The 22,695-nt window shown below is 37.3% G+C and overlaps 1 protein-coding gene across 3 annotated transcripts; it reads left to right on the top strand.

The window, feature by feature from the left end:
- Positions 1 to 1,615: 1,615 nt before the first annotated feature.
- On the top strand, positions 1,616 to 22,290 carry LOC104605404 (ubiquitin receptor RAD23b-like). Of its 3 annotated transcripts, none has more exons than XR_016079449.1 (13): positions 1,616 to 1,841; positions 2,280 to 2,441; positions 5,750 to 5,788; positions 5,885 to 5,982; positions 6,066 to 6,110; positions 17,787 to 17,967; positions 18,040 to 18,195; positions 18,271 to 18,333; positions 18,797 to 18,844; positions 18,932 to 19,041; positions 19,343 to 19,438; positions 19,528 to 19,647; positions 21,948 to 22,290. XR_016079449.1 is itself a non-coding variant. In XM_010270151.3 (13 exons), exons 1-12 carry the CDS (start codon positions 1,776 to 1,778, stop codon positions 19,642 to 19,644), a joined length of 1,164 nt encoding a protein of 387 aa, XP_010268453.1. In that variant the 5' UTR covers positions 1,616 to 1,775; the 3' UTR covers positions 19,645 to 19,647; positions 21,948 to 22,290. The 3 variants fall into 3 exon arrangements, 2 of the variants coding, with proteins under 2 accessions (XP_010268453.1, XP_010268452.1); XM_010270151.3 differs by having other exon boundaries at positions 19,360 to 19,438; XM_010270150.3 differs by having other exon boundaries at positions 19,360 to 19,438; positions 21,935 to 22,290.
- Positions 22,291 to 22,695: the final 405 nt, after the last annotated feature.

The following is a 22,695-nucleotide window of genomic DNA, read 5'->3' as shown; positions in this document are numbered from 1 at the left end:
TAAATTACAAAATTGGGTTAGTTTTGCACTAACAAATTTACCTTCTTAACAAATAGACTTTTAGCTGTATTGGATGCAAACATGAATTCCAATAAAGCATATGCTTTTTTTTTTTTATTAAAAGCCCACTTGAATGCAAATTTACTTCTTTTTTATTGATGTACTTTTACTCTTATTATCAATGTAAATATGCATTGGTTTGTCATTTGTCAATGCATAAATGTAATGTTGCATAGTGCAAAAGTGAACCATAGTGCAAATTTACCCTGAATCGGGATTTACACTCCATTTGCATCGCTTCCAAATGCAACCTAAATGTTTGAAAAACCAAAAACTATCCTATATCTTAATATTATTTATTTTATATTATGCAAAACTACCCATATCTTTTTTACACTATTTATTTTATATTATTTTTATTATTTATTCTATTTATGATAATTTCTACTATCATATTTATAATTTTTTACTATTTTATCTTTTTTACATTATTTTACTATTTACAAATCTCTTTATTACATTTTATATTATTTATTATTATTAAATGATCTTTTTATATATTTATTTTTATCACTATCATTATTTTATTTTTATACATTTTTATTATATTTAAAATATATTTTACTATTTTATCATTTTTATTATTTATTGATTATTTATCATGTTTTTTATTATTTATTATTTTTGTACTATTTTTTTATAACACCATTTTACTTTAATTATTTTTGTTTAAATAATAACATGAAGGGTAAGTTTGTAAAATACAACTTTTTCAGATGCCATAGCATTCCAATTACCGAACAACTCCACTACATTTAAATGTTTGAAACAGTAGGAAAGTAGATTTTATACGCTTGTTCGAATTTTCTTTTTGCTTTTTAGACTTCTGATTTACCCAATGCCACCTAAATGATAAATCCACATTTATTTGACTTTTTCGGGTTGGTCCTTAATCAGGTTTTAGATTTGGTTCGGATTGATGTGGATCTGTACCAAGCCCGCCCCAGCCTGTGGACATTATAGCATTGAAACATTTGTTTTAATAACGTCGGTTGAGTATAAGTATATATATGAGCCACGGGTTAACGTCAGGTTCGGTATCCCATCCTTATCCAATCGGTCGGGTCTGATTAGGGTCAAGGCCGATTCAGATCGGGTTCGTGGTGAACCAAATCCGTGCTTATTAACCCGCCCCGTTAACATCCCTATTTCTACAGATTTATTAATGAGTTCATGACCTTCTCTGGATTTTTCCTGATCCATACTAGAGACCCGACCAATTGAAAACTTTATACAACGAAACCGGCATGGACCCTGGTTAGATCAGCCTAATCCCGAGTGCTCTACAGTTTAACGGCCAATCACGATACACCAGGTTGGCTCTGTATATGTAGGGTCCACATAATCTAGTTTGACGTGCTGTATCGTGATTGGCCCAGTTTTGACCGGGGGAAGCTCCGTAGTCCGTACTTGGCCGGCCCGATCCGATTGGGAAACCTATTTTTCTTCTAAAAACGTACGTATTCCGTGGTTGGTCTGTCTTCTTGTAGTCTTGTGTTTTGCGAAATATCTTGTGTGAACTGAACCGTATATATATTTTAATGCACCGTCTCGCCTTCTTTCTCTTCTTCTTCTTCTTTATTTTTCCCACTCCTTTTTATCTGTCCCTCTCTCCCGATCTCCGAGCGCTCTAGGGTTTCCCTTTTAGGGTTTTTGTCATTTCTCCTCTTCTCACATTCATCTAAATTGATCTTGTCTTCTGCAAGTTAGTCGAGATGAAGCTGACTGTAAAGACATTGAAAGGCACCCACTTTGAAATCCGGGTTCAGCCCGGCGATACGGTGAGTCCTCTTCCGTTTTGTTTATTTCTGTTACCTGCATAAGGTTTTATTACTCAATTTCATTAGCTAATGGCTAATCTCAATCCAAATTGACTAAAGCTTTCAGCTTGTTTAACGGATTTTCATAGGGACATAAGGACGGTGAGTTCTGTTTCGTAATGAAGGTTGTTTTCTGGGGACGGATGGATTTTGGGGTTTGAAAAAAAAGGCTAGGTTTTTGGCATTCTGGCTATTCGTATGGACGGGTTTGTGCTCAGTAGAGACCGTATATCTTGCTAAGTAAAAGAAAAAAAGAACATTAGTTTATTTTCTTAACTAATGGACTACATATCATATTGTTATAGGGCTTTCATATTTTCTTGTTGTATTGGGATTACCGACATTGCATAACAATTTATGCTAACTTGATTTAACTTATTTGTTTCATCTGTTTATTAGATTATGGCGGTAAAGAAAACTATTGAGGATGTACAAGGAAAAGACAGCTATCCATGTGGGCAGCAATTGTTGATCCATAATGGGAAGGTTTTGAAAGATGAAACCACATTGGAAGACAACAAAGTTAGTGAAGACGGTTTTCTTGTTGTCATGCTCAGCAAGGTAGTAGTTCTTTTCCTTTATTGTATTATAACAACAGCATGACCTTCCGGTGCTATTCTTTTTTTTTTTTTTTTTAATTCCGAACCTTTGTATTGCTAATTTCCGAATTTGTAATTAAGAATGTTTTCTAGGGTGATTTGTACAATTATTAGTCATATCTTGACGGTGGTTTGGTTGCTTCTACCAGATTAACATTCAAAGCTTAAATATCTTTCTTATGTTCTGTATTTACATGGTATCTTTTCAGGAGACTATTCTTACATCATAATTGTGCAGATGCTTCGTTTTCCCTTTTTCTTCTATTTTAAGTGTTGATGCTTCTCATTTTGTTGGAGAAGCTACAGATTTAACCTAGTTCTTTCATTATACTTGTGCTAATATCAGCTTATTATTTTCTGGCACTGGATGTTGTCTATGTGATTCTATCCTTAATACTGTTCATGACATTTCCCTTTTGAGTAAAGGGGTCCATACAATTGAAAGCTATCTTTATTAGAACATTATATCCATTAGATGATCAGAGGCAGAGAAGAGGATCAAAACCTTGATTCTAATACTTTTAAAGTATTTCAGGTTGTTTCCTTTACTAGCCTTTATAAAATGGTAGGATATTGTTGCACAGTGGTGTAGCTTCTGTTAAACTTAACTAGGTATCTAGCCATTCACTATTAAGTGAGAAGTAACCCACTTGATATCGTGTAAACTTTCTGTTGTCTTCTTTCCTCAATGGTAGGAGTGGACGCTTGAATATGTTATGTATATTCAGATAAAAAACATGTTGGTGTAGTTCTCAAGGCGCCATGGTGAGGCTAGGAGAGAGGGGCTGCCTTGTCGCTAGGGTAGTTCCCTAGGTTCCATAACCATATTTCCTTAATAACTATCCATAATTTTCATAAGAGAAGTATAAACTTCATGTTAAAGTATGGAAAATCAACATATTCATGAGAAGATAAAGAAGAAAGAAAAGAAAATTAAAAAAATATAGGGTTCACAAGAGAAGTATACACTTCATGGTTAGACAAATTTTTAAGTTCTTCCTTGTTGGTTCAGGTTTTTAAGTCTTTGAGGGTTCAACACAGCAGTTAGCTATGTCTATGTTAATTAAACCCTAACAAATAAGCAAATAATAAAAAGAAATTAGTATATAAACACACAAAATGAATATTTTAGTTTAATAATGACTATTTTATAATTATAATCTCAAAAAATTAAGAATACAAACGTATTTAATAACACAACATACAAAACTTATTGGCAATTAGGCAAGGTGAGCCTCCAAGGGTACTTTATCGCCTAGGCATCGTCTTGAAAACTATGCATCTTATATGCTTTTAAGGGTATTGCTCCAGTTACACTTAGAAGGCACTTATTTTAGGATTTTGTGGAGGTGCACTAGGCCAGCAATGCTTTGGAGCATTTGGGAAGACAGTAATTATAAATATTTCTTGTTAAAAAGGCAGAGGTGGAAGTCATAACTGGCCTGTACAATAGTGGTAGATCATTGGATATCTACATGAGAAGATTTTACAGGTGTCCTTGTTGACTTTTTCATCAGAGGTTGTCAAATCTCTTTTATGTTTGCTTCCCTTAGACAGGTGATTATGCATGGATCAAACTAAACCTTGAGCGATGTTAAATAATGAAACCAGTTTCTTCTGGTATGGGTGGAACCTTCAAAGCACTGGTACATGGATTTCCATATATTCAGGCTTGATTTTAGAGGGAAAAGCGGTAAAGGTCAAGATACTATCCTGGAGCCTTCAAAGGACTGATACATGAGCTAATTTCCATATATTCAGGCTTGATTTTGAAGGGAAAAAGCAGTAAAGGTCAAGATACTTTCATGCTATAGGGGTTAAGAGCCTGTTTCGATTTTCTTGATGGATTGTTAGGAGTCTGTTTCTCCTATAGGATGCAAAGACTTTGAGTAGAAGTGGATTTCTTAGTAGTGGTTGGCTGGAATTGGTTACTTTCTGATGGTAGTCTATGGAAATCACAATTTACAGGGATGGCAGGGCATGGCAAGTGGAGCCGGGCTATGTTGCTCAGATGTGGCTGGACATGGTGTCAGATGAGGAGTTAATACTAAAAATTCAAGTATTAATCAATGATTTAAAAGGTGCACCTTAGTCATGCCTAGACAAAGAGATGCTCACCTAGGTTCCAAGAGCAGCATTTTCAAAAGGCACACGCCTGGTGTGCCTTCCACTTCAGCCCTGTTGCAAGCCTTTAGAAAGTTTATGCATTTTTCTGTTTTTTATCTTGAGCATTTGGGCCGCCCTTGGACCCCCAACCAAGCCACTTGAGACAACCCCAAACAAGTTCATATCAAAGTCTTAAATTCTTTATCCCTATAAAAGGAGATTTATAATTTTAATTGTCTTTTAAAAATATCGTTTTTTTTTATGATGAATGAATGAGCCAACAATTAAAAGGCTCTGATAAAAGATGTTTTTAAAAGACAATTAGAATTATAAAATCTTTTTTATAGGGATTAAGAATTTAAGACTCTTATATGGATTTGCTTGGACTTGCCTCGAGGGGCTTGGTACAAAGGTGGTCCATAAAATCAGGAATGCATAACATTTAACATCTCATTAGCTGTTTGAAGTAATGCAGTTGAGGAAAAAATAAAGAGATTGAGAGTTTTCCATACTTGAATATGTTGTACATGTTTTTCTTGATTTTTATTTTTAAATTTTTATTTTAAATATGTTTTACATGCTATGTTTAACTATTTTAATTTGATATAATAGGTTTTATTAAAACATTTATTTTAAAATTTAAGTTTATATTTCTAATTAATATTATGTCTAGCATTTCTAATTTTTTTGCCTTTTTTTGCATTTTTGCGCCTTGCTTCAAAAAGGTGCACGCCTTGGGCGCAAAATGCCCCTTGCACTTTCTTTATTCGCTATTAAGTGTTAACTCCCTAGATGCGAACACCTAGAAAAGCCTACATGCCAACTTGTAGATTGCTCTATCATGTTTCTTCTTTTCCCCCTCATAAAATAGGTCTCATTTGATATTGTCTCTACATATTATGGCTATAGTTTAACATTGTGAATCTTGTTCTACATCAAAACCTTTCTTTATAGCAACCCCTTCACTAGTTCTGGCAAAATTTCAAAACTGCAGTAGAATTGTGACATTATGGGATGACCTGTCAGCTACAATTACTTGAGATATACTTTGCTTGTGTCATATTTCAAGATAGTAGTTTGATCATAAATCATGCTTGAACCATAATGGAAAGTGTTTTTATTTCATTCCTTAAGTGTAGTTCTAAAATCTTGTTATATCTGCAGACCAAAGCCTTGGGATCATCTGGGGCCTCGTCTGCTCAGGTATCTTCATTTTTTAGTGCTCAAGGGGTGTAACCTTTTTTCCCTGATTAAGTAGTTTCATATTTTGAATAAAGGCTAAGACCTATCTTTTAACAGCCTGCAACAAGTGCTCCAGCAGCTGCACCTACACCAGCTCCAGTTGCTGCACCTACACCAGCTCCAGTTGCTGCACCTGAGGCTCCTTCACAGGCACCGTAAGTTAATAATACATTCATTCTTGTAGTGCATCCTTGGATTTAGTAATTTTGACCTATCACTATGGATCCTCTTGTTACAGGGCCCCAGTAAACGTTGCAGCTGCATCTGAGAGACCAACAACTGAGTATGTTTTCCATCCCAACTTCGCTGCCATTCTCTTAATTATTCATTGTTTTGATATTAACAAGAAATATTGCATGTTATGGAGAAGGGATTGTGATGATCTAAGTTTTGTGTTTTTTCAACTGGTGACTTTCTGTTTGTATGTCAAAGAAATATTGCATGTTATGGAGAAGGGATTGTGATGATCTAAGTTTTGTGTTTTTCAACTGCGTGACTTTCTGTTTGTATGCCAAATCTATTTCTTTGAGTTTTTATTCTTGATCTTTGAGAATTTATTGTTGTATTTGCTAATTGGCTTCTCTTGATGCTATCATTATTTTATGGTTTCTACTTCTGTATCAATGGATCAGTAGATAAATTGTTAGTCCTCCCATTTGGGGTCAGATAAGAAATCCTATTCTAGAATTATAGTCTCTTTAAGGACATTTCTTCTCATCATCTCTTTATTTGCATGCACCTGTGGAAAAGAACAGAACTTCAGAGAACAAATGGGCTTGTGAAGCAGTTTTTGTTAGTAAAAGTGGGGGATAACTATTTACTTTTGCAATTCGCCTTTATTTGAAAGATTTGTGTGGTGTTTGTTGGGTGTCTGGTCTTTGTTGCATAGGTGATACTAGGTGAATGCTGGGGAAAGATAATCCATATGTTCAATGGTTAGGTTTGTCCAATTAGCTGGGATTTTTAACACTTGACTGTGGCATATTATAAAGTGATTTAGCACTTAGGTGATCAGAAAAGATGTGCATATTAGCTTTGTCTAGAGTCTGGAAGCAGGAAAACACACGAGGGATCTTTTGGCTACATGGTTGTGTTTAGTATAATTTTCATGTTATGATGTTCAAGGTAAGTTAGGTAACAATATGTTGGTTAAATATATATACTTACACATGTATATACATGTTTCTCCTATCATCATCATTGGCGTCGTCATCATTATCATCATCTAAGCCTTGTTTTAAATATATGGGGTTAGCTACATGAATCCAATTTCTCTATTATGCTCTGTTTAATGCCATGCCCATTGTTAAATTATGAGCACGTAAACCATTTCTTACTACTTCGATCCATGTCCTTTTTGGTCTGCCCCTAGCCCGCCTATTCCCTTCAACTTGTAACAGATCACTTCTTCTTATGGTGTTGTTGGTGGTCTTCTATGCTTAGGACCAAATCATCTTAATCTACTTTCTCTCATGTTATCACCTATTGGAGTTACTCCTAGGTTTCTTCTAATGACTTCAATTTTGACCCTTCTTTCTAGTTTTTCAACTCATTTATCTAAGCAGGCACATTTTCTGCACACTCACTTTTTGGATGTGTGGTTTCTTGATTGCCCAACACTCTGCTCCATACAGCATAGCTGGCCTTACAACTATTTTACAGAATTTTCTTTTTAATTTAAGTTGTATTTGCCTATGCTTAAGACTCTGCATGCACCCCTCATTTTTCCCTATCTTGCTTTAATTCTATGGGCGACATTCTTGTAAGTTCTTTTTTGATGAGCAACATCCCCTTCAATATCTCCCTTGTTTATAAACTATTGAACTAAGGTACTAGAAAAGGTCACACTGAGCTATCTCTTGGTGTCTAAACTGTATCTTGATTTGCACTCTTATTATTATTATTGTTGTTGGTGTTGTTATTATTATTAAATTTACATAGCATATGTTTTGTTTTAGTCCCTATTTTAAAACCTCTTGTTACCAAGGTATTTGTCAATAAACTTAGTTTTACATTTAATCCTTTAATACTATGATCAATTAAAACAAGCCATTATCAAATAGCAAGAACCATGGAGCCTCTTCCCCTATATGTTTAGTGAATTCATCTATGATTGGAGCAAGTAAATAAGGGCTGATTTGCCTTGGTGAAGACCCTATGGGTTCTGATAAAGTGTATTTTGTAGGTCTTGTCTTTTATTTGGTTAATTTGGGGAGGGGGGAGGGTAAACTCTACAGGTTCTGGTTTTGCTTGGGACAATTGTTGTGTTCTCTCTCTTTCTCTCTAGTAGTGTAGTATTATTAAGATGAAGTGTTGGTGATGGGTGGTGTTGATCTTTCTTTTCTTCTCTCGGGTGACTTCTTGTTACCTTCTTTGTACTCTCTCTTTTTATTTTAATAAATTTTATTTTATTACCAAAATAAGAACCTTAGGGTTCTTTTTGTTTGTAGTCAGGATTAGAATTGGAATCGGAATGAAAATCCTTGGGAATCAGAATTGGAATTGGCTATCACTGCATCCAAGCTTTGACTATTTTCCAAGAAAATTCTGCTATTTCTCTCTTCCTACACCACTCAACGAATTGCTGCCTTAGTGGCTTTCCAAAGCACTTTCCCCCTTTTCTTAGGTTGCCTCTAGAAGTTAGGGTTGAAGAGACCCTCCACATCTGGGGGTGGGACCCACCTGCACCCCAACAGAGAATAAAAAACTCCCTTCTCAGCAGAAAAGGACAAGAGAAAAGTAAGTGAGATAAAGTCTCATTGTTACCCCTACAAACGAAGCACATGTGAGGAGAGAGACAAACAATAGGCCTTTTTTTGCAGAATGTTACAAGTATTTACCTTACCAAGAAAAAATTCCTAGCAGAAAGCTTGAATTTTTAGTGGGATGGGCTTACTCCAAATTACTTTAACTGGAAAGTGCACTCCTTGAGAGCTAGATGAGGTAAGGGATTTAAAGGAGGTTGAGCAAGTAAATATGCCATCAGGAGAGGTCAACCAAATTCTAGAATACTCAAGGGAAGAGTACAAAGAAGCTTGCTTTAAGGTTTCAAGTAAGAGAATCAAGGACAAACATTCATTTTCCTTTAATCCCCTTCTAAACCCTAAATTCTAGTTTAAACTAGTTGGAGAGGGTGTTCCCAACCTGGAGATAGTTTGAGAAATTTAAAAGAGTTCATGGATTTGGTCTTCAAGTGGACTTGGCCCCAACCATAGGTCTTCCTAGAATCGAATTTTGTTACCCCATCCCACATCATACTTGATAGAGTTAAGAAAGATTGCATAGACTTCATGAATTGCTTTCCATAGAGACAAAGCGGAGAAGCAGGGAGCAATTTTCTCATCTTAGCACCGGCTGTAACAAAAACTGAACCAGCTAGAAAAAGGGGTGAGCCAAGAGGGGAACCCGGTTGCACCTTGAGAGGCCCACGTGACAACTTAAGTTATCACGTGGGGCGGTTTTGTGAAAACTCGATGATAGATGAAACTTGTCATCTATCATCGTCTAAGGAGGGTTTGGCCGAACACTTGAAACACCATAATAGGCGCGTGACAGGTGGTAATCGGACTCTGAGTTGGGTATGTAGACAGGTCAGTGACGAGCAGAAAAGCCTTGGTCTTGATCATCCAAGCCTACGTTATGCGAGGAATAGAATAGAAGAGAGGGAAGAGGAAGACAAAGGATAGATAAGCTGCAGCTCAGAGAACGATTGTGATGAGAAATTAGAAGATTTTGAAAGTTTGGGCAGCTTGGAAAATGACGATAATATTGAAGATCAAAACAGGGGAACGTTAAATTTGGAACTTCTGTTTCTTGAGGAGGTAGTGGGGGAGCAAAAGGAAAAAGGGGAGGAGTGGGTGAACGAAACAAACACTTGTAACAGAGCTGTCCTTGGCCCAAAGCTGGACGTGCCCCTCCCAAGTTCTAGTGTCTTGCAAGAATCTAAGAAGTAGTTAGCCCGAGTTTACTATGAACTGAACAAGAGTACATCACAGTGGGGTAAACAATTGGGTACAGGAAGAGGTCTTTGTGCAGACCAAGTGACGAGGATTAATTTCCTCCAATCCAAGGAGATAGAGAGCTCCAAATTCTCTGAACAGGGAGTGACAACCAATCTTCCTCGTTTGAATACCCCTTTCCACCCTCAGCTGACCTCGGGTATTTCTGTTAACTCTGCCAATTCAGTTTTTGCTACTGATGAGTGCTCTGTGTCCCTTGTTCCATATTCCTTTCTCAACCAAGTGTTTGAGGTCCATGGTTAGAAAGTCACAGTGAGGATATAAGGGGATAAGGAAGGGGAGGAAGTGGTTGAGAAAACTTGTAGGGAGACAAGGATATGGGAAATCATTGAGGGTCTAATGGGTGAAGTGGAGAGGAAGGAAATGCAGAGGGGGTTTACAGAAGGGGTAGAAAGGATAAATGATGGAGGAAATAAGGAAAGGATTGAGAAGATCCCTAGGAGTGAGAAGAGAGGAACATTAGATAAGTAGGAAACTAGCAAGGAAGAATCAGTTGCAGAATTTGTGCCAAAGTTGGGGTGTAAACTGAAGAATCCAAATGATCTAAAGGTTTATCTGCATAAAAAAGAGGATAGTAAGTTAAAGAAAAGAAAGTTGAGTGAAGTAGAGAGGTTGAAAAGAGATATTGAGGGGGACAAGAAGTTTGAGGTGAGAGGGGATACAAGGAAAGGGGTTAAGTAGAGGGTGGAGGAGTTGGGGTTGAGCTTGAGAAGTTAAAATGAGAATTCTAAGTTGGAATGTGAGGGGCTTGGGTAGTGTTAGGAAGAGAGCAACAATTAAAGAGGTGATTAAGAAGTTTAACCCGGATGTGGTAATGATCCATGTGTCTAAAAGAATGGATTTTGATTGCAGATGGGCAAGGAGTGCGTGAAGGGATAGGGGAATAAAGTGGGTGGCCGCTCCATCATGGGGATCCTCAGGCGGGATTGTAACACTGTGGAAAGAAGATATACTAATCGGCTTGGAGGAGGAGCTAATAGGTGATTACTCTGTTTCCCTGAAGTTCAGATAGGTGGAAGATGGGTACGAATGGGTGCTAACAAACGTTTATGGCCCCAATGACTATAGGCAGAGGAAGAAATTGTGGGAGGAATTGAGTGATGTTAGGAGCCTCTGGGAAGGACCGTGGTGTGTGGGAGGGGATTTTAATGTAGTGCGGTTTACAGAGGAAACCAACAACCCCAGACAGAGAGTGAAAACTAGTATGAGGAAGTTCAACCATTTTGTGGATACTTTTGAGCTTAAAGAAATTCCACTCCTAAATAATAACTACACTTGGTCCAACCTTCAGTCGAAGCCGGTATGCTCCAAGCTGGATAGGTTCTTGTTTTCAATAGATTGGGAGGAACATTGGGGTAACCTAGTATCTAGGGCACTCTCAAGAATTACTTTAGACCATTGGCATATAGTGATGTGTAAGGAGGAATTGAGAGGTGATGGACCCACTCTATTTAGGTTTGAAAATGTGGTGGACCCATCCGGGGTTCAGTGAGAAGATCAGGGAGTGGTGGGAGCAATCTAATCCGGTAGTAGAGTGGGAGGGAATGAGGTTCCACAAGAAACTTGAATTTCTAAAATCACAACTAAAGGAGTGGAATAGGTTGGAGTTTGGAAGAATAGAGGAAAGGAAACAAGTCCTTTTGGAGCAAATTGAGGATTTGGATATGAAGGAAGAGAGGGGATCCTTTCGAGAGGAAGATAGGAAAATGAGATGGGAGTTGAGGAGGCAGATGGAGGATGTTTTGATTAAGGAGGAAATAAGTTGGAGGCAAAAACCCAGGTGTAAGTGGCTTCACAATGGCTTTCTATCAAGATTGCTGGGATACAATGGAGAAGGATCTTAGGTCAGTCTTCGAGGAGTTTCACAGTAGGGGAATAATTAATCCAGGCCTGAACTCAACTTTCATTGCTTTGGTCCCAAAGAAAAAAGAGGCATCACAACCTAAGGATTTCAGACCTATCAGTTTGGTGAACAGCTTGTATAAAATAATTGCAAAAGTGTTCCCTCTCAGGATAAAGAAGGTCCTCCCCTCTATTATTGCACTCAACCAAGGAGCCTTTGTAGAGGGAAGACAGATAACTGATCAAATCCTCATTGCAAATGAGAGTCTGGTGAGCTTCAGAAAATCTAAGAAGGGAGTGGTATGCAAATTGGATTTGGAGAAGGCTTATGACTTAGTGGATTGGTCTTTTCTAGTGCAACTATTGAGAAGCTATGGCTTTGGAGAAAGGTGGTGTAAATGGATTTGGCGCTGTATTAGGACTTGTCACTATTCTATATTGGTAAATGGAACGATGGTTGACTTCTTTCTTGCTTTGAGAGGTATAAGACAATGAGACCCACTCTCCCCCTATCTTTTTACCCTGATGGCTGATGTACTTGGGAGATTGATCCATAGAGCAGACTCGAGGAATCTGATAAAAGGGTGGAGATTTGGAAGGGAGGAGGTACCACTGACACATCTCTAGTTTGCAAAACACACAATTTTGTTTTGCGAGGGTGGGAATATAAGCTGGACCCGGAATTTAAAATTAGCAATAGAACTCTTTGAGCAGATGTCTATCCTTAAGGTGAAGTTTGATAAGAGTTGTGTGGTGGGGGTGAATGTGGAGGAGAGGGAGTTAAGGAATTATGCAGGTGTGTTAGGTTGCACAATCTCAGATTGGCCTTTGACGTACTTGGGCCTCCCTTTAGGAGATAACCCTAAGAATGAAAGCTTTTGGACTCTGGTAGTGGAGAGATTTGAGAAGAGGCTTGTGTCCTGGAAGAGAAACTGTCTTTCCTTAGGAGGGAGAGTCACTCTAATTAGGTTCACCCTAGCTAACTTGTTTATTATTTGTTAGTGTTTAAGATCCCCTCAAGGTTTCCAACTTATTGGAAAAATTAAGGAGGAATTTTCTGTGGGAGTCGGTAGAGGAGAAGAGAGATCATCGGGTGAGATGGGAGGTGGTTATTAGATGTAAAAAACTAGGTCTTGGGATTGGAAACATCAAGAAAAGGAATATGGCATTGTTGGGAAAATGGTTGTGGAGGTTCACAGTGGAAAAGGAAAATTGTGAACAAAGATCGTGGCTAGCATACATGGGCTGGAAGATAACGACTGGGATTCTAGAATTATGGCAAGGGCTACATCTTCTCCTCTATGGAAATCCATCCATGATCTGCTTCTATCTTTCTCCCCTTGGATCAGGTACGGTGTTAACTCTAGCAATCGAATACAATTCTGGGAACATCTTTGGGTTGGGGTTTCACCTCCGAAGGACTAGTTTACTTCCTTGTATGCTCTATCAGATTTGAAAAATGAACCTATCTCTTCTTTTTTAGTTCCTTCAGACTCCACTTCTGGTTTTGGGTGGAACCTCGGCTTGCGAAGGGCAATTAGGGATATAGACTTGGACAGCCTCTTACCTTTATTAGCCATCCTTGAGAATATCTTCCTTAATCCTAATAGGGAAGACACCAGAATTTGGACCCCTGCTACTTCAGGAACCTTCTCTTGCGCTTCGTTTTTTGAAACCTTAATTTAGTCATCTGTCCCTCCTGGTGCGTCCTTCCCGACTAAGGGAACTCGGAGCAAGCCCATTCCTCCTTGGGTTGGGTTTTTTGTTGGGAAATTTTCCTGGAAAGAATAAATACAAATGATCTACTTCAGAAAAAGTGACCCAATTCTTGTTTACTTCCTAATGGATGCTCTCTCTGTAAAGATGATGGGGAATCCGATTACCACCTTATGGTTTCTTGTAAGGTTACTAAAACTTTTTGGGAGTGGGTACTCTCTCGCTTTGGGTGTACTTGGAACCCTCCTGAGAGTGTCCAAGGTATGTTCTCCCCTTCGTTTTTTAGATGACCTAAGAAGCGAGGGAAGATGATGTGGAGTATTAGGGCAGCAGTGTGTTGGTCACTGTGGGAGGAAAGTAACTCTCGAATATTTTCAGAAAAGGAAAGATCCCTGGAAGACCTATTAGACCTAGTACTTTTAAGGGCTGCCCACTAGCTAAAAACTATGGAACTGTTCTTTGACTTTCCTATAGCTGACCTGTTAAGAAACTGGAAAGAGATAGCAACCTCTACTCTATGTAAGAGGACTCTTAGTCCCTTGTGGTCCCCTCCTCCCTTTGGATTTATAAAAGTGAATTTTGATGGCGGTAGCATAAGGAATCCATGGCCCTCTGTGATTGGGGGAGTTTTTAGGAATGAGGAAGGGATTGTTATTGCTCTTTTCTCAGGCCCTATTGGAGAAGGAGACTCTCTTAGGGCTGAGATCCTTGCAGCTATGGAAGGGGTTCAAAGAGCAAGGGAACTAAATATCAGTCGGCTGATTTTGGAAGGTGATTCAAAGGTGGTGATTAGCTGGTTGAAGAAAGAGGACAGTGGCTTGTGGAGTTACAAATATGAAAATAAAAAACTTTTATGGCTATGTAGGGACATTGAGATACAATATAGCTGTGTGAAAAGGACTGCTAATTCTTTTGTAGATGGGTTGGCCAAGCAAGGGGTGAATAGGGAGGCTATATTTTGGGCTAATTTTTAATCTTCTTTCATTGCAATTTGTTGATGGGGAGCTAAGACTTTTTATCTCCCCCTTATTGTACCCAAAGCTTCATAAATCTTCTCTTAATTAATAAAGTTTCTATTATTGATAAAAAAAATTTCTCATCTTAGCCATTACCATCCAACCCATGAATGCTTACAATAGCTTTGTGCCACATCCTCTCTAAGTCTCTCTTAAAGGGGAGTCTCCACAACCAATTACCTGAAAAAGCTGTGTTTCTTAGGACAATGTTCCCTAATCCTAAACCCCCTTTCTTCCTTAGGTTTGCTAACTTATTCCCACTTTACCAGGTGATCCTTTTTTTCCCTCTCCTGGTTCCCAAAGAAAGTCTCTCATATAGTTTTCTAACTGTCCTACAGTCCAAGTTGGGATGTGGAAGGTGGAAAGGAAATAAATAGGAAGGTTTGCTAGTGTAGATTTTATTAGATTAATTCTTCCTCCCAACGAATTGTAATTCCTCTTCCAAAAGGCTAATTTCCTAGCAAACCTTTCCACCTTTGGTTTCCAAAACTCATTACTTCTAGGATTTCCTCCCAACTACAAACCTAGGTAAAGTATTCGCCATTCTCTAGTTTCACATCCCAGAACCTTAACAAAACTTTGCATTTTTCCTATCTTCCATGTTGAATCATGAAATCCCACTTTTGCCCCACTTGATTTTCAAGCTAGTTAGTCCCACGAATTCATCAATCAACAATTTCGGATTTTTCACCATTTTAAAATCCACACCCTCACAAAACAAAGTTGTATCGTCAACAAATTAGAGGTGGGAGATTACCTTTTGATTTCCTCCTATTCTCCATCCCTTAATCAAATCTTGTAGATTTGCTTTCATCATTTCTAATCTACTTAAAACCTCTGCCACTATGCTGAAAAGAAAATGGTACAGTGGGTCTCCTTGTCTTAATCCACGATTGGCTAGGAAAAAATCTTTGGCCACTCAATTGATAAGAATTGAGCTAGCACAACCATCGGTCCACTTTCTGCACTTTGGCCCAATCCCGAATATCTCTAGGGCAACACTTGCCAAACTACTAGGTCATAGGCTTTCTTTAAGTTCACCATGCAAACCAGAATTTTCTCTCTGCTTTTCCTCTTTCTACCACACATTCATTAACCACCAAGATTTGATCCACAATCTACCTTCCTTCCACGAAGGCTCCTTGAAAGGGAGAGATTACTATGGGAAGGACCAATTTCAACATCTCGGACAAGACCTTTGAGATGGTTTTATAAAGGCCCTCGATTAATCTTATTGGTATAAATTCTAAAATTGTATCTCTTTTTTCATTCCTCTCTCCAAACCCAAATCCTTCATAGACCATATCATATCTTGTATTTCTTTCTCCATATAACCATTTAGATCTCCTATATAATTCTTGTCATCATTTGGAATATCTTGGATTGATCCTTGTAAGTTTTCCAATATCGTCCTTTAATGTTTTCTTCTTAACCCGCTTAAGGCTCATAAGCACTAATTATGTTAATGGTTTCCTCACCTAAAACAAGTTAAGCAATCATTTAAATGGTATTTTGACTCGGGGCTTCGTTCAAAGGTGGCTCGTAGAATTAGGAATGTAAGATGTTTAACATCACATCAACTATTTGAAAAAATGTGATTGTGATAAATAAAGAAATTGAAAGTTTAACATGCTTGAATTGTTGAGCACTTGGACATGTTTTGTATGCTACGTTTGGTTTTGTTTTTGCATTTTCACTGTCAATATGTTTTATATGCTAAGATTATGTATTTAAGTTTGAGCTGATATGCTTTTTAAAACATTTTGTTTAAAGTTAAATTTTGCATTTTTTATAAATATTATTTTTACTAATTAATTGATTTTGTTTTGATTTTCTTTACTCTTTTTTGCATTTTTAAAACTTTGCACATTGCTTTGAAATTGTATGTGCCTAGGGTGCAAAACATCCGTTGCACTTTTTGTGCATTGTGTTTGTAAAAAGTATTGGTGTAAAATTCTTCTATGTCCAACTCTTTTAACATTTACTCATTTATCAAAAAAAAAACTCTTTCATTTAAAATTTCTTTTTCAGATCTTTATTTACCATTGTTGCTACTCCATTTCTATTATTTACTTCTCCCATGTTCCATAATTTGTAGCCATCAATTTCTTTAGCTTTTTTACCCATCTATTTAGTTTTTTTTTTTAAATATGCAATATTAATCCTTCTCTTCATTATGTCTACTAATTCCATAGTCCTTCCTGTTAATGGTTCTATATTTCAAGTGGCTAATTGAATTTGTGTTTCTTGGATTAACTTCTTTAATTAATTTCATTGAAAAGGATGTGGGTACCCTTACCCATTTTTCACCACATAATTGGGTGTAGCTGTGATGTGTTGCTTCTAGGGAACACCCTAGCATGAGCAGAAAAAGACACTTTGGGATCCATCTCAATCTTTGAGCTGAATCCAATGTGTAGATTCTGTAATTTGTTTTTGGCTTAATAAAAGTATACTGTTATTTATAAAAAATATGTGTAGCTGACAAGGACTGCTTTGTACTACTTTCTTTCTACTTGTACTTTTGGGTAGGAAGGAGCACTTTCATGAATGATACAAGTTAATCATTGATTAAAAAATTGAAATAGAAGTCCTCTCCCCTGTCTTGTTAATGTATAGCTTATACGGTCCAACTTTGAATATGGTGTTTCCTTGATTAATCAAGTAGATGAAACATGCATCATGGCTGGATTGCTTCGTTGGTGATTATCATATTAGAACTTTATTCCCTGTTGAACTACAAAATTGATGTCTCAGTTCTTTAGATTTCTTTTCAGGTATTTTAGGACACCTTGATTTCTTTAACTACTGAAATATAATGTAGTAATAAATCATGTATGATATGTTAACTTCTTTCTTAATCAACTTTAATAACTGCTATGGAAAGAGACATTACGACAATAATGTTTTACAAAAGCAATGATTATTTTCTTATGTTCATTCTTATTAGGTCTTGCTGGTAGAGCTGCACCTAATATGTACTAAATTTTAATCGTGAAGTTAAATTTGGTTTTTGCATTTTTAGATTTATGCAGATACATCTGATTTCTGTTTTTTCTTACATGTCTATACAAACCAATACTTAACTGGGCTTGTGCATGTACATCAGTTTGTGAACATAAAGATAATGCCCTGGAATCATGAAAATTTGGTACAAAGAATTGTTTATTTCTCATACTGTATCTATATTTATTTACTTCCCTACATGTGCAAATTTTTATTTTGAAATAGACAAGGAAATGGATTCCCTCTTTTTCTCTCTGAGTTTTTGTAGTAGTTGCATTTCAGCATACCTCAGTTATATCTTTTCTACCATGTTTGTCATTTAGCACATTAGATAATATTATATTTGACATCTCGTTGTAGGGTTCCTGCATCTAATGTCTATGGACAAGCTGCATCAAATTTAGTTGCTGGTAATAATCTTGAGCAGACTATTCAACAAATAATGGATATGGGTGGTGGCATCTGGGACAAGGAGACTGTTACACGTGCACTTCGTGCAGCTTACAACAATCCTGAGCGAGCTGTGGATTATTTATATTCTGTATGTTTAACCCTTATGGTGGTCTAACTTATGCTTTTCTTTGGTTTAACTGATTTATTGTCTATCCTTTAGGGTATTCCGGAATCAACGGAGGTCGCTGTCCCAGTGGCTCACTTCCCTTCTATTCAGGCACCAGATAGGCCTAACCCAACAAATGACACTGGTGTAGCAGGGACTGCACCTGTATCTGGTCTACCTAATTCTTCTCCCCTCAACTTGTTTCCTCAGGTGGGTTCTAACTTTAATTACTTGTCTATGTATTTTCCTTCTATGTACTTTGTTCTGAGGTAAATTCTTTCACAGGAGACGCTCAATTCTGGTGCTGTTGGTGATGGATCCCTTGATTTCCTCAGAAACAACCAGCAGGTATATTACTATTCTAGATTTATATATACCTTATTTTAAAATGTTTAAAATCCATTATTTATATCTAATGTATAATTTTAATTCTCAACTTATGCATATTTATCTAATTATATATAAACAACACATAGCATAATGTATTAGATTGTTTTTTGGTTTTGTTGTGCATATCCAATGATCTGAATGTCAATGTATTACAAGGAAAATATTACGCAAACAGCTTATCATTTAGAGGCAAATGAAAAAGGTGCTTGATACAACACCATTTTATCTGCTTGAGGGGGGGGGGGGCATGACTAACATGTAAACAACATTTTGTGTGCTTTTTTGATCAGCAAGCAATTTATTGATTAATATAAGAAAAGCAATTTATTGATGATTATATAGTGATAGAAGATTATAGAAATGCCGCTTTGATTCACTACTAATTTTTTTCTTTATTTCCCCCCTTTTTGGTGCATTCTAGTTCCAAGCATTGCGTTCAATGGTTCAAGCAAATCCACAAATTCTACAGGTCTGTATGTTCTCCTCAACCTCAAGACATTAGATGCTTTTTTGGAACAATTTTAGAGCTCTAGCCCAAGTGTTTGTTCTGTTACAGCCAATGCTTCAAGAGCTAAGCAAGCAAAACCCTCAACTTCTAAGACTAATTCAGGAGCACCATGCTGAGTTTCTTCAGTTAATAAATGAACCCCTCGAAGGTTCTGAAGGGTGAGTACTTAAGAAAAATTTCAGGAATATTTATTGACAAATATAAGGCATTTAGTCTGACTGCTTGTTTCATGATAGAACACATTTCCTTAGCTTACTCTGAATGGCTTTATTACGGGACTCCCATTCACATTCATGATTTGTTTTAGTGAAGTGAAAACTTGTTGCTTGTGTTAATTTAGTGTCTATATAAGTTCATCTCTTCCTCTTGAAGATGCCTAGACGTTGAAGTATCTGACATGATACAGCACTGTTGCACATGTATCTGGGTATACCTTCACCTTTTACTTGCTGATTGTAGCAATTATCTGGATTCAGGGATCTGTTTGATCAACCTGAGCAAGATATGCCCCATGCCATCAGTGTGACACCGGCAGAACAGGAGGCTATTGAACGTGTATGGATTTTCTTTCTTTGTTTGTGCTTCTTTTTTTTCCTGAATCCTCTTACACCACTTTATAAAGTTTCTTGTTCATATATTTCCAGCTTGAAGCAATGGGATTTGATAGAGCTCTTGTCATTGAGGCATTTTTAGCTTGTGACCGTAATGAGGAATTAGCAGTCAATTACTTACTGGAGAATGCTGGAGACTTTGAAGACTGAATGGTAGGCATTGATACTTATTTCTGAAACTGCATTAATATAGCATGTGTGGTATGCAACTGAATCCTCTGCAATTTTAATCACTGGACATGTAGTCAACACTGTTACTATATGCTTTTAAGCAGGAGCAGAGATGTGGAGGCTTCATTTTTCCTTTGAATGTTATGTAAACCTAACCCTCTGTCAGCCCTTCTCCTAGAGACTAGTTCCCAATTCACCCTGTCACCCAACACTGTTACTATGCTGGATGCACCAGGGTTGCATAGAATGCAATCGTTGAAATTATGTTAATTTGCAATCTTCCAGAGCACTACTTGAAGAACTTGCTGCCTTCTGATGGAAAACCATGCTACAGTCTGCCCACCCCTTAATATATTGTTAATTGTGACCATCTAATTCTTTACATTACCAAAGTCCAATGTGCAACCCTCACTGGGAGAGTTCATCCAAAGATTGTATGTTTTTGTACCTTGTTTTTAAAAAAATTATTGCATTTATCTTGCACCAAAGGGCTCCAAAAAAGGGCTGCCCATGTATGATGCTATATGTTGTGCAACAAGATGTCAAATTTGTTGAACAAGATCAAAGATATTAGGAGGTTTCTAAGATTACCCTGAACGGAGGAAAATACAGTTCTGCACTGAGTAGAAAACTAACAAGTCAAAAAAGGTGGTTTGGGTTTTGTCCACTCTTGAGACAGGGTAGACACAAAGGGGATAGGCACCAGGTTTTCCACCTCTATTGGAGCCTATCACACATCTGAAAATTTGCCTCCAGCAAAAAAGTTTGACCTTTTTTTTGGTACAAAGGGAGAACAAAAAGCTAGGACAACCCTAGCAAAGGACAGCTAGCGTTGTCTGCTTGAAGAATATATCTAAGATCCCACAGTATATAAGCTAAATCCTCATCTTGCAATGAGTGACCTTTATTTGCTATCCAAAATCCAATCTGCTACCTGATTTCCTTACCTATGAATGTGGTCATAGTTGATTTCAAGGCCTATGTCACAAACAATTTGCTTGCATTTTTCCTTCATACTGCTGCATCTCCACGTGGAAGACCTTTTATCTTGCAAGGCTTCAATGGTTGCTTTTGAATCTTTTTCAATGATTATTCTTCTGTTATGGGGATGATTAACCAATCTATGTACTTCCATGGTTGCTCTCATTATTGCAAACATAATTGAACTTACGCTTGCAGAACCCATACTTATTTTAATCACTCTGCCCTTGTGATCTCTTGCTATGCATCTGTAGGCACAGCTTCCATTAGAGGCATCGGAGTGTAGCTTGATTTAATCCTCTTTTGGAGGGATCCACACATTCCAACTGATAGAGGAATTTCTTTTTTCTTCCATCAAATTGTCTTTATTTGCCTTCACATATTCTGTTAAAAAGATGACTGCTTTATGAGCTATATCGGAAGGGTTGTACATCTCATCATTAAAGATTTTAACAATACAATTTTTTCCATAGAGACCAGAGAATAAAACTTATTTTTTCCCAAAAATTTCGGAAGCTCTTACATGTTTTTTGGTCCATTATTTTCACCGACCAGTCAAGCCCTGCTTTTGGAATAAGTAGTTGATCTTCTAAGATAGCCCATGTTTGGATAGCCATCGGGTACTTCATAAAAATATGGTCAGTATCTTCTGAGTCATCACAGAAGAGGTAGTCTTGATCACAATCAAAACCTTTTTTTATATAGCCTGTATTTTGTGGGTAATTTTTTCCTAATAAGAGACCATAAAAAGAATTTTATTTTTGAGTGGCAGAGATTGTTTGGATGGACCAAGTTGCTCTCTTCATTACATTGTTGTCCTCATCCTCATTGTTAAGCATGGCATAAGCTGACTTAACTGCTAAGGTCCCAGAGGGATTATGGGCCCATACTAATTGCTCTTCACATTCTATAGTTGGAAAATGGATAGCCTTCATCTGGGCTGTAATCTCATTTGGGATGATGTCATTTATACTCTCAATGTTCCAGTATTTGGATTCTCTATTAATTACAGAATTTATTGAGATTATTTCTCTCTAAATTTTCATCCCCATGTATAAACCATTCATTTATACTCAATGTTCCAGTATTTGTTTCTTACCCACATCTTTCCATAGATTGCAAGCCACACCGTTTCTAATTTTCCAATCCAAAGCCTGGATGTCAACATATAGTTAACCATTCATTCAGTATTATCATTTTCTCGTATAGGATGTCAACATATAATATATTGTATCATAGCATATTTTATTGGTATTCAGCCTCAGGACTGATGGTGTAATGGCTTCAGTAATGACTTTCAGGGGATATCACGATAGGTGTCCAGAGTTTTTGTGAAAGGGGCACAGCTTCCTCTGTTGAAAATTGGGAAGCACTTGGCACATTGGTCCTGGAAGTGCAGGTGTTATTGCCTTTTTGGGTAGTGAATTCAATTGGTTCATTTGCTGATCTATGAACATGACAATCTTGAGTCTGGAAGAAGGAAAAGCTTGTTTGAGTGCTGAGCTGGGACCGTGCAATGCATTTGTTTTGTGACTATTCTTTACGGTGTTCACAGGTGTATTATAGTCTTTGATAATACTGATAGTAGACATGAATTTCTGTGTTTTCTTTACAAATTTGCTATCTATGATTTTGGTTATCTTATACAGTGCTCAGTGCAAGCCAGGATTAGGCCAAGGTCAGCCATAAGCAGGAATTAAGAGAGACCCGAAAAGTGAACTATTGATATCTTAAATCTTCGTTGTTCTACTTTAGTGGAAAAATCAAATCAAGGATCAAAATTTCGATGCCGATACGTATCGTATCAGGAGGCTCCTGATACGCCCTACAGAGGGCGTGCGTTACAGGGTTTAACCTGGTTCAGGGGGTAGAAAGGCCTTAGACTGATCCCTCTCAACCAGGTTCACAAAAAAGATAAAAAAAAGTAATAGGGAAGGGGCGGGGGGGGGGGGGGGGGGGGTTGTGAAGGTCGATACGTATTGGGCTGTATCGATATTGTGAACCTTGGAATCAAGAAAGCTTGACTAACCTATATTTATAACATTATCG

This window comes from Nelumbo nucifera, chromosome 8 (genome assembly GCF_055504915.1).
Source record: "Nelumbo nucifera cultivar China Antique chromosome 8, China Antique-T2T, whole genome shotgun sequence".
NCBI classification, from domain to species: domain Eukaryota; kingdom Viridiplantae; phylum Streptophyta; class Magnoliopsida; order Proteales; family Nelumbonaceae; genus Nelumbo; species Nelumbo nucifera.
The sequence above is the reverse complement of the archived record's forward strand: the minus strand, read 5'-3'. Positions and strand labels throughout refer to the sequence as shown.